At 47.1% G+C, this 11,992-nt stretch overlaps 1 protein-coding gene across 1 annotated transcript; it reads left to right on the top strand.

Annotated features, from left to right (window-relative positions):
• Positions 1–2,279: 2,279 nt before the first annotated feature.
• On the top strand, positions 2,280–10,318 carry melk (maternal embryonic leucine zipper kinase). Its single transcript, XM_030352294.1, has 18 exons — positions 2,280–2,409; positions 2,642–2,735; positions 2,859–2,944; positions 3,097–3,213; positions 3,302–3,445; positions 3,742–3,810; positions 4,230–4,322; positions 4,725–4,823; positions 5,002–5,070; positions 5,328–5,426; positions 5,687–5,773; positions 6,116–6,253; positions 6,469–6,645; positions 6,917–7,199; positions 8,210–8,303; positions 8,498–8,654; positions 8,735–8,838; positions 9,087–10,318. The coding sequence occupies exons 2-18, from the start codon at positions 2,657–2,659 to the stop codon at positions 9,262–9,264; spliced, it is 2,073 nt and encodes a 690-aa protein (XP_030208154.1). The 5' UTR covers positions 2,280–2,409; positions 2,642–2,656; the 3' UTR covers positions 9,265–10,318.
• The last annotated feature ends 1,674 nt before the right edge of the window (positions 10,319–11,992 follow it).

Raw genomic sequence — 11,992 nt, 5'->3', positions numbered from 1 at the left:
AATAAGATGATATATATGAACATTTGGCGGGGGTTTTAGTGTCCGTGTGAACGCACATGTATTTATGAATATGTGTTTGACACGTGTGTGAACAGGTCCGTGGATATAGCTCTACCAATAGTAAATGGCAGATCCATTAACTGACAATGACGTAGTGCGTGGGATGACGAATGACCTGGTGGGACTCCACGATAGGAACACTGAAAGATAACTCAAATTAAGGTTCTTTATGTGCACACACACACACACACACACACACACACACACACACACACACACACACACACACACACACACACACACACACACACACAAACAAACAAACAAACACACAAACACACATGCACACACACACACACACACACACACACACACACACACACACACACACACACACACACACACACACACACACACACACACACACACACACAAGAATGAATGTTTTTCCCAACCTAATGGCTGCCATGTGTATAGGCTACACGGATAGGATGGCCGGGGTGATGGTCAAAGAGAAACAGCAACACTTTGAATAAGCACACACTTTCTTACACATGCCGGCACAACAGCACACACAAAGCATATAGAATGTGGCCCTGTTTGGAGTTTTAAAACATCACATCTGTAAAGGCACCCCCAGGCCCAAATCTGTATGAAGCCATACTTTTCTGCCTATTGCATAATATTTTCAACAAATTGTAACACTATATTGGACATATTGTAAAACAATGGCTGTTTTCTCATGCCGGGTCCACTTACAAGTTAAAATGCTAGAAAACAAAGTGTTATTGAAAGAATAATACAAGTAATGGAGACTGCAATGCTTAAAAATGTATTTATTATTTATGGAATAACAGTTCGACAGCTTCACATATAAAGGAATGTATCTGATATTAAATCAACCTGCACGTAACCCCAGCATGTGGTTAGCTAGAAATAAAACATATATGCATAAATGTTTGTGTGTGTGTGTGTGTGTGTGTGTGTGTGTGTGTGTGTGTGTGTGTGTGTGTGTGTGTGTGTGTGTGAGTGTGTGTGTGTGTTTGTGCGTTTGCGTGTGAACCCGAACCACCAACGCATCTCCTTATCTTCGCATAGCGAAGATAAGGAGATAGGAGTCTGGGTTGATATATAATGCTCTTCCTGAAGACATGCCCTGAAATCTCCCCTTTTACTCCCCTCTCTTTCTCCCTCCACTGCCTTTGTCGTCTTCTCTACTTTCCATCCCCCCCCCCCTCCTCCTCCCCACCCACCCCCTCCCCTCTCTGCAGCTGTGGCCTGTTTGATGTCCCTGTGTCCCCTCCTGGCCAGCTGCCCCTCTGAACCCTAATGAGGGGTTCCGTCATCCCGGGGACACCTGGAGACCGCCCTAACCACCGGTTACGGCCCTAACGACCGGCTCCATCGCTCACGACGACCTGGAGAAATACACGTGGAAACACTGATCAATCAATCACTAAGGCTTGCGTTTAACCCCCCCCCCACACACACACACGCACGCACGCACGCACACACACACACACACACACACACACACACACACACACACACACACACACACACACACACACACACACACACACACACACACACACACACACACACTCTGTTCGCTCAATTTGTTCTCGCTCTTTATTTCCATTTAGTGGAGCACCGTCTTCTAACATTACTCTGCTGTGGATGTCGGCACAAGGTACAGAAGAGTCTATTGCGTAACAATTCAAAGGCAAATAAACGTATTTCAAAGGACATTTACTTTGAGTCAGTTAGGTGGCAGATTGGTGGAATCCGTTGATACCTTTGCGGTATAGAGACGGGAGTTGATGAGGAGGAAGTCAAGTATCAAATTCCATCACGGGAGAGTGTTGGAAATCAACTTTACAGAGCAACAATTGCTGCAGTGAGATTCGCTGTGATTACAAGGAAAAATAATCGACGTGTACCCAGTCTGTTGGGACACAGCTAGTGGTCTATAGCTCACCTTGTGAGTGAGCATCATCTTTTCTTATCAAACACTTTGTCGGGTTAACAGGTGAGGACACACACATCTGACAAACTTAAGTCTTACACCATGAAGCACCTTTCTTTAGACAGGCCAAGAGAGGTGTTTAATGGTTAGGCAGGCTTATCAATTATAGGTTGCTTTACCAAATGTGAATGAAAACCTAGTCTTTCCAAAACATGAGGAAACTCCAACGATACATAGGTACGTGAACATGTATGCGCAATGTGCAGGGTACAGCTGCAGTACCGACCCGTACTAGCAGGGGGAAACACCCGCCGGAAGACCGGAAGTAGAATCAGTTGATGACGTAGAGTGGGAAATTCAAATTTCAGTCAAACAAATGCATCGGATGTCCACTTCTATGTTGAAAAAAAACAATAACTTGCTGATCACAGACACCGAAGGTGGGTAACTAATACCTTATTATAAGTGTTGTATTGTGAGAGACGTTAACTTATATCCACTGTTAATGTCTATTCTAGGTGCAGCTTTTAGCAGTACTAGCGCACAGCTGATTCTTTTTTTGTTCAGGTTTCACGATTGGTGTTTTTTTAAATAGACAGGGGTCTCAGTCACGTCGAATACGTCGGCATTATCCTCAGTGCTTTGAACCCTTGCTGTTGTCAACGTGATTAGGGCGACTTTGGAGCAATGCCGGTGGAAAGAACCGAACCCCAGGGAGCGGAGGAGCTCTACAGACACTATGAGGTCTACGAAACCATCGGATCCGGTAATGTTCAGTCCGATAGTGTATTGATATGCCTTGTCTAGACCTACGGATCGTGGGCGAATGAAGCATTCCATGTCAACGACTTCTGATTTTTTCTCTTTTTATCATCCCTTCTCTCCCCAGGGGGCTTCGCCAAGGTGAAGCTAGGGCGACATCTGCTGACGGGAGAGAAGGTCGCCATCAAAATCATGAACAAGAAAGAACTAGGGGTAAGCTATACCCATTCTGTCCTAGCCTCTAAAGTTTGAGCTTTCCGCTTCAAAATTATATACTTCATAGCCTTGTTCAGGCGTGAATCAATATTGCAGTGATGAATTGTCTCCTGACTTCTTCGTTCCCGGTCTCTGGTCCCGTGATTCAGGAGGACCTTCCCAGGGTGCAGGTTGAGATCGAGGCAATGAAGAACTTGAGCCATCAGCATGTCTGTCGTCTGTACCAAGTGATAGAGACGACCTCCAAGATATTCATAGTGCTGGAGGTAAACATGGATGCACACTCATTCTTCAGTACAAAGCGTTTCCATTCTGTCCCGGCCTATCAGACGTTTTATCTTTGCATCTTTTCAGTACTGTCCAGGTGGAGAGCTGTTCGATTACATCATCGCCAAGGACCGTCTGTCGGAGGAGGAGACCAGGGTGTTTTTCCGACAGATAGTCTCTGCGCTGGCCTATGTACACAGCCAGGGCTATGCACACAGGGACCTCAAACCGGTAAAGGCAGCCGCCCTGTTTAAATCTGTGGTGCACCTACACCTATTTCATATAAAATGTAACCGATGAAAAGAAGACTAACTATAACCATGATCCCTCAAACAAAGTCCATTAAACGATCTTACAGACTAACTTTATGAGCCTATTCTGTTTTGTTTTTAACAATGCTCTGTTGCATAGTTGTTAGTGTAGTTTTGTTGTTATTATTAGAAATGTGTAATATTTCCTTTGCAAAAATGTTGCCAAATTTTGGGGCAATGCATTATGGGCTGATGCGTAGATCTCTCTTCTCTCAGGAGAACCTGTTGATAGACGCGGACCACAACCTGAAGCTCATAGACTTTGGTCTTTGTGCCAAACCCAAGGTATCCTTCCCACTCCACCCCCGTTGAATGGCAGATAGATGGCTGTGTTGAAAGTTTGCGTGCTGCTTCCTACTGCTTATTTGTTTCTTTATTTGTTACATTAATAATTAAATACCTATAATTTATACATTTCTTTCCTATACACATACACAAATGTTTATATGGTCAATTAAGGGGACCATTTAATCAAACTATATGCTGTTTAAAAAAAGCCCATTTCGTCTCCTAATCTAGTGTCAATAGCTTAATTGACAGCTTTAGTGTTGATGTCCTATTTCTTATTTCCTCCTTTTTTGATGATTTGATTAGATTCTGAAAGATTGGATTATAATTAGATACTGATCAAAGCGGACAACACTGCAAGTGGGACTCTAATCAATCAGTCAACGGGTCTGTTGTTGTGCTCCCTGGTGCTGCAGGGAGGTCTGGGATATGAACTCATGACCTGCTGTGGGAGCCCTGCCTACGCGGCTCCTGAACTCATCCAGGGCAAGACTTACATCGGCTCAGAGGTGAGAGAGAGAGAGAGACTGCTGCACATACATTCCTACCACTTGATTCAACATTAGAGCTGCACTTAGAGGATTTAACATGTGCTGTACCAATAGAATAAACTGGACTTTAGGGTTCTAACCATTTGCATAAGCAGTCCTCTTGTTCTTGATAAAAGGTACTCAGTTTGATCCCCAAATGTCTGCAGCTTACTCATTGGCATCTCAAAATCCCTTTGAGACTGTAACTGATTAAGGGCTATGCAATTCAAATAGTCTTGACTTGATCATTGAGCAAAAGGTTTAACCACTACCTACTCCTTTTGACTGCTGAATAGTACATAGCTGTGTTGGGTGGTGCTCACCTGCCTCTCTGGGCTGATATGTGGTGTTTCCCCCCCCCCCCCCCCCCCCCCCCCCCAGGCGGACGTGTGGAGCATGGGGGTGCTGCTCTTCGCCCTCCTCTGTGGATACCTGCCCTTTGACGACGACAACTGTATGGTCCTCTACAGGAAGATCACGGTGTGGAGCCCCTTTACACTCTCCCCTTGCATAAGGATGTCATTGTTTTCCCGTTGCAAATAAGTTCATTCATTGAGTGAGAATATGAGTGTCGTCTATCACATAATGAACAACAATTTAAACTTTTAGTTTGTATTTGTCTGATTTCTGATGTGTGGATGTTTTTCTTTTCCTTCAGAGGGGTAAATATGATAATCCTCATTGGTTGTCACCTGGCAGTGTCCTGCTCCTCAACCAGATGTTGCAGGTACACACATTGTCCTTCATTGAAATGGCTTAGTTTATGTATATGTATATATATATATATATATATATATATATATATATATATATATATATATATATATATATATATATATATATATATATATATCTCACTCACTCACTCACTCACTCACTCACTCACTCTATTTGGTCCATTGAGATCTCCTTGATATAATTTTTTTCTGATTTCTATTTGATTGTTACATTTCTCCGCTTGTCCTTTCACTGTGTTGCCTGTAGGTGGAGCCCAAGCGTCGTCTGACTGTTCGGCAGCTTCTGGACCACCCGTGGGTGTTGAAGGAGTACAACAGCCCCGTGGAGTGGCACAGCAAACAGCCGGTACACATGCACACAGACCCTCATTAGACAAAATACTGCCATTCATAATGTATTGTAGTTTGGACTAAAAGCACTCTAACCTTCTCAAAATTATCAATCGCTCGAATCAGCGCCATCCTTTCACCAAATTTCCTTGTTGACGCTCAAACAGCTGTGACTTCTACCTGAACTTGGTGAGCTAGTGTACAAGTTCCTGGCTGTCTGTAGGCGTTATTGTACATTCAATGCATTGAGTGAATGGATGTGCCTCTGTCCTCTAGCTGGGCTACATAGATGAGGACTGCATCACTGAGATGGCCGTGAGTCTGAAGCGCTCCCGGGAGAGTACCACTCGCCTGGTGAAGGAGGTGTGTGTGTTTGTTTGTGTCCGTTTGTGTGCGTGCACATGCATCCCAATTCTTCTCCACTTGAAGGCTCTAGTTATATTCCTTGGACTTTACAGCTCCTACTGTTTAGTTAAGGGGCGCACTGCGTGTATGATGGGAATAGAATGTGTCTTTATTCTATCGTAACCATTAAGTAGTCTTTTATTATTTTTTATTTTTGTATTGCACAAATGATTGATGTTTGTTTTTGTGTGTGTGTGTGTGTGTGTGTGTGTGTGTGTGTGTGTGTGTGTGTGTGTGTGTGTGTGTGTGTGTGTGTGTGTGTGTGTGTGTGTGTGTGTGTGTGTGTGTGTGTGTGTGTAGTGGCGTTACGACCACACCACAGCCACCTACCTGCTGCTGCTGGCCAAGAAGCGTAGAGGCCGGCCTGTCCGCCTGCGCCTGGAGCAGCCCCCCGTCTATGACCCCTATTGCTGTTCCCCACTGCACCAGGGCATGCAGGTCAGGACCGCCTCACCCCCCATGCTCTGCTCCCGATACTGTAACCGCTCGATTGGGATGTTTCTCTTTCAATATATATGTTTTCTATCGGTTGTTTTTTCGCGTTAAAATATCTAACTGGATACTTTCAAAATAGTGATTCTTGTTTGACTTTTAACGTCAATACGTCTGACCAGTCTTTAACACGCCGCCCCCCCACCCCCTCCTCCCCCAAGACCAAGCAGGCGCTGCAGTTCAGCGAGGACGAGGACGCCGTGCCCATGGGCTCGCTGGAGTTCCTCTCCGACTACGACGACGAGTGCTCCTGGGTTCCCTCCGGACATCGCTCGCCTCAGGGGGTCAGAGGTCAACCCGACGGAGCCCAGAACGCCGCCGTCATCATGAGAGACACGGTCTGTGGGGAGGGGGAGGGGGAGAGAGAGAGGGAGACTGTATGTGTTCTGTTGGAGTGCGTTTATCGAACTGTAGTTTGAATGTAAAGGAAGCACCAGGTGAAGGCTGTTGAGGCGTGCGTGTGTGTGTGTGTGTGTGTGTGTGTGTGTGTGTGTGTGTGTGTGTGTGTGTGTGTGTGTGTGTGTGTGTGTGTGTGTGTGTGTGTGTGTGTGTGTGTGTGTGTGTGTGTGTGTGTGCCCGCCACGTGACACCACGTCTGTGCTTCTACAGAGGCAGTTCTCTCCCCCTGCCGAGAAGCGGTGGCTCGGAAGCCCCACGGCGCAGAGGAAGCAGCCAATCACGGCGCGGCGGCCTCAGGAGGGGCGGGGCCGCGAGCGGGAGCCCAACAAGGAGAACATGGCCGCGCAGCAGCAGAGGGACGTGGACATCTTCATGCTGCCCGCACCGCCCACCCCCGCGTCCAGCAAGAAGAGCACCCGCGGCCCGAGGACCGGGCTGACCACGCCCACTCACAAGGGCAAGGGCGCCAGAACCGATCCGCTGACTCCACATGGTGAGGGTGGTGTAACCCACAGTCACACCCAACACCCCCCAGCAGCAGCCCCTGAACGTACACCGTGTGCTGGGCGGGTCATCACATTCCAGGGCAGGGAGTAATTACAAAGTCCTGTTGTCTCAAACGGCTGCTTGAAGTACGCTCTCCACCTGCATGACAATTTATCTTTGGCTTGCCCTCTCTCGACCGCCCTCTCTCTCTCTCTCTCCCTCACTCTCATGTGATCCTCATAATCATAAGTGCCACATATGCCACATTTGCAAATAAATTGTCTGCTGTGTTGTTAATAAACCCATTTATCGGCTGTTAGAAAAAGAAGAAAAGCCACTTGCTGTATCCACGATTTAGCTGTCATTAGTCCACATCTAAAGTGTGTACGGGCACACGCATGCACGGCCAAGAGAAGAGGCTTATTCCATGGCGCTATCTGTAAATGAACATCACTCGTATGACCAGGGAATTATTCAAGTGTTCGTAATTTGAAAATGGGAATTCTCGCTCTCGCGCATGCAGCAGTTTCTATGGATTTGAAACGCCAGCTGTGAGCTCGCTGATGAAGAGGATACGATCGCGCCGGGGTTAAGGACGGTGATGTAATGTATTGTGGGATTTGATCTCGTCTGAAATGGATTGGTCTTCTCAGGGGCTCCTATAGTGTTGAGGTAGAGCGGGGCTGCCTTTTGACAGGCCTCTTCACACGCCCACGCACACACATGCCCACCGGGGGGGGGGGGGTTAAGTGTGTGTGTGTGTGTGTGTGTGTGTGTGTGTGTGTCCCTGGGCGTGCGGCGTGACAGGTGTGGTTGTCTCTCTCCTCCTGCGCTCCCAGTCCCCCATGGCCCACAGTGACATGTGTTCTCTCGCCGCTGCGCCGAGGCTCTATAGGCACGTCTCGGTGTCAGCGTGTGTGATTCACGAGGAGGTGGTTGTTTGGGATACTGAGGGTGTCTACTGGCCAAGGTACCCACTCTGTCATTGACCTGTGTGTGTGTGTGTGTGTTCTGCAGGCGGAGGCAGTGCCAGTAAAGAGCAGAGCAAGAAGATGGCTGTGGACCCCCAGGAGCCCCCAATGGACCTCCTGGCCTTCAGCCCTGAGAGGAGGTGAGGCTGCTAGAGGAGAGGAGGTCACACACTTCTGGCTTTAGAAAAAATATTGAACCGGCTCCAGGATCAATATAGTGACGGTTGATGGTAAACTAAGCATTATGTGGAGTTACCAGGAAAGGGAATTTTGAGCCCGTCATCGGAGACTTTCTGCTAGGAGTGACATGTATGTGGTCCCGCATCCACCTCAGGTCACGCTCCCTGGACCTGGCCGGTACGAGGGACAGCGGGCAGAGGAAGAAGGCGGGGAAGGTGTTTGGTTCTCTGGAGAGGGGCCTGGACAAGGTCATCACCATGCTCACCCCCAGCAAGAGGCGGGGCCTGCGGGACGGCCCGCGCAAGATCAAGGTCCGGACACTCCAACTCACTCACTCACTCTCACCCCTCGACTCCTGGGAGAGGTCTAATATAACCTGTTGTGTGCTTAGGCCCAGTACAACGTGACTCTCACCAGCCAGACCAACGCTGACCAGGTCCTCAACCAGATTCTCTCCATCCTGCCCGAGAAAAACGTGGGCTTCAATCAGAAAGGGTAAGAATGCAAACAGACAAACACCTTTTACCCTGAGACGGGTTACCGTTTAACCATTATATAATCTTTTGTTTTACAAGGAAGTCCCATTTGCGCTCGAAAGCTATTCGGCAAAAGTAACCGGAAACAATTTCCTAATGTATAAAATGTCTAAAACCAGACCCCTATAGAGACGGACACATTGTCCGTTGTAGTTTCAGGACCGTAGCTCGTCTCTGTCCAAACCCCTCCCCCCTCTGCGCTCCCAGATACAGCCTGAAGTGCCGGACCCACGGGGACTACGGCAAGGTCACCATGGCCTTCGAGCTGGAGGTGTGTCTGCTGCTGAGGCCCGAGGTGGTGGGCATCCGTCGCCAGAGGCTGAAGGGGGACGCCTGGGTCTACAAGCACCTGGTGGAGGACATCCTCTCCGCCTGCAGGATCTGAGAGGAGGGTCCGACCGGCCGCGGTGCCCCCCTCCCCCCTCCTCCTAGGAGCGACGGGCTGCGTAGGAGATGAGATCGATGGCCTGTCGTTCCCACTGGCTGCCAGCGTGTGGCTGTCGGGCTTTCTGACTCCGCTGGTGTCTAATGAGGGAACCTGAACATTGTCTCTCCGCTAGCGAATCCTGCAAATGATACCGGTTACATAGAACGCAAGAGGACGGTACTTCTGGTGCAGTTGTGCATCCTGTTTTACATGGGAGAGGATTTGTGTTAACCTGTCCATCCTCATAGTAATTGCATACTTAGTCAGTGTTGTGTGTGACTGCGGGCGAGTGTGAATTAATGTGTGTGTGTGTGTGTGCGTGTGCGTGTATTCTAGATGCATATTTCCATTGCTTAGTGGTTCCCCTCTAGGCATGAAGCCTTATTGGATAACACCATAGAAAAACAAGCGCTTTACTTATTAACCTTCATTGCTGTATGGGTTTTAATTCATGTACATATGTTACTGACCTTTTGTTGGTTTGTCAGAATTGCCTCTAACTTGCTCAATCCTTTATTCTGAGTGTCTGACATATTTTTTAGGGATGGTTTTTCAGTAATAAATAAATAGTTGTAATAGTCTTTAATGAAACAAAGTTTGCTGTATTCTCTGAACTATTACTGATATTTGGATGCAAGTTGGTCGTGAACTAAGGGGCCCATCTTTCTGACCTCTATCGAGACTATATTGTCCTACACAATATGCAAGAATGATGTTTTGATTGCACTGATTATTCAAACCAAAAGTGATGACTGCCCTGATAAAGCTGCCATCTGTAATTTAATTGAGCATGGACACTTACATTGTCAGTTCTCATACTGAGTATGAATTTGCTTAGTCAGCTTTGGATGGAAATAATTGTGCAGTTTTCAAGGAACAGTTTATGCTGATTGGTCATGTAGAAAAGCATCAATAATCCATGAAATGCTTTGAGTACAAAGCTTGTTTTCCTGCAAATCCTTACCGTAACTTAAATTCATACTATGACGATGAATAAACCATTTCTGTTTAAGTTTGGAAAAAGGGCAACTATCGTCAATCACTCACAGAGAGGCGATGAATGAAATATGATGTGGCGCTGTAAAATGGTGCATGATGATCATTAATGGTGGAAGCGTCTGTAGGAGGGAAATGGTTATGTTGGCGGAATACCAATATAACCATGGGGGATCATTACCTTCTAGACAATAAGCACAACAAACTGTTGCCCTCAGGCAGTGGAAAGGCTCTAACAGTAGAGAACAACCAGGTCAATAAGTCCACTCTGTTGTTTCCTCTCATACCGCTGGAGCTATGATGGGGCTCCCACAGCAGGGCCTCCTCGGCATCCCAGCAGGGCAGAGAAGGGTAATGGCAGGTTTAGGCTATGATGATGCTTGGGGGGGGGGGGGGGGGGGGGGGCAGCGTTAATGGAGGCTGAGAGAGGGCGGTGGGCCTCTGTGATGGGGGTGAAGGTTGGTGGGACAAGTGTTGGGACAACCTCTTTCAAGTCCACCTCGCCGTCAGTCCAGCCACCAGCCTCCTGCTGCGGGCGGGTGGGGAGATCACACATGTGTCCTCGCTTTGTGTGTGTGAGTGCCACAGCTGGACCAGACACCACCTGTCACCTGTCTTATGCATAATAGGCTCTCGCTTCCCCCTCCTTTTCTCTCTCTCTCTCTCTCTCTCTCTCTCTCCCCCTCGTTTTATCTCTCTCTCTCTCTCTCTCTCTCTCTCTCTCTCTCTCTCTCTTTCTCTCTCTCTCTCTCTCTCTCTCTCTCTCTCTCTCTCTCTCTCTCTCTCTCTCTCTCTCTCTCTCCCTCTCTCTCTCTCTCTCTCTCTCTCTCTCTCTCTCTCTCTCTGTCCCCCTCGTTTTTTCTCTCTCTTTCTGTTTCATTGTCATTGTCTTCTTTTCTGTCTTCCATTCTCCTCATGGCATGCACTACAATGTTCTCCATTTGTGTGGCTGCTACTGGAACCAGACATCCAATAATGTCTGTCAACATATTGGTATATGGCCACACGATATTATCAGCGTAGTCTATTTATGTCTTCCCATGTGGGACAGCATGGCTCTACATAACTAATTGAAACATCTTTGTTTCATAGCTGTTTTGTAAAACCTTGTGCCTGAAATCAAAGTCCAACAATGATTCTGTTCAGGCTGAATTAAGAGCACAGGGCTCCCCCTGCTCGCACAAGAGGATTAAGAGTCTAAAGGGCGTAGCTTTGGTTCCAGCGTTGGGGGGGACGCAGTGAGCTCACATAGTGCACAGAGAGCAGCAAAAAACATGTCAAGGAATTTCAGCGCAATTGAGTATTTGAGGTAAGCTACTCTTGAATCAGACGATCTTCAACACATAACAGCCTACCGATCTGTCTCCATACTAATTAATTTGACTAATGTATTGCTTTATTTACAATATTATTAATCTTCAAATATCTTTGTTCTACAATCCTTTCTTTTAATTAATTCGCATTTGTACTTTACAGCTTATGTGTGAGAAACAATTAGCCTTTTACTGTATTGAAATGCTGGGAAATCTTATAATAGTTAAACTTATCAATTGACCCTTGGCTATCATAATAGATTTCCCTAGAAACATAGTCAGGCTGGCACTGAGGACCGTCCCGGGACACCCCAGCCCACCACCCATGCAGTTAATAAATATTTTCTCACGCTTTAATTTACGTGTAGAGTCACTGC

The sequence above is a fragment of the Gadus morhua genome, chromosome 3, assembly GCF_902167405.1.
Source record: "Gadus morhua chromosome 3, gadMor3.0, whole genome shotgun sequence".
Lineage (NCBI taxonomy): Eukaryota > Metazoa > Chordata > Actinopteri > Gadiformes > Gadidae > Gadus > Gadus morhua.
Note: the sequence above shows the minus strand (reverse complement) of the source record. Positions and strands in the feature narration are given on the sequence as shown.

Excerpts from the sequence above, each read along its gene's own strand:
- melk (XM_030352294.1), top strand. The coding sequence starts at position 2,657 with ATGCCGGTGGAAAGAACCGAACCCCAGGGAGCGGAGGAGCTCTACAGA. Across the intron at positions 4,323-4,724 it reads AGACTTACATCGGCTCAGAG|GCGGACGTGTGGAGCATGGG; the intron begins GTGAGAGAGAGA and ends CCCCCCCCCCAG. Across the intron at positions 8,655-8,734 it reads ACGGCCCGCGCAAGATCAAG|GCCCAGTACAACGTGACTCT; the intron begins GTCCGGACACTC and ends TTGTGTGCTTAG.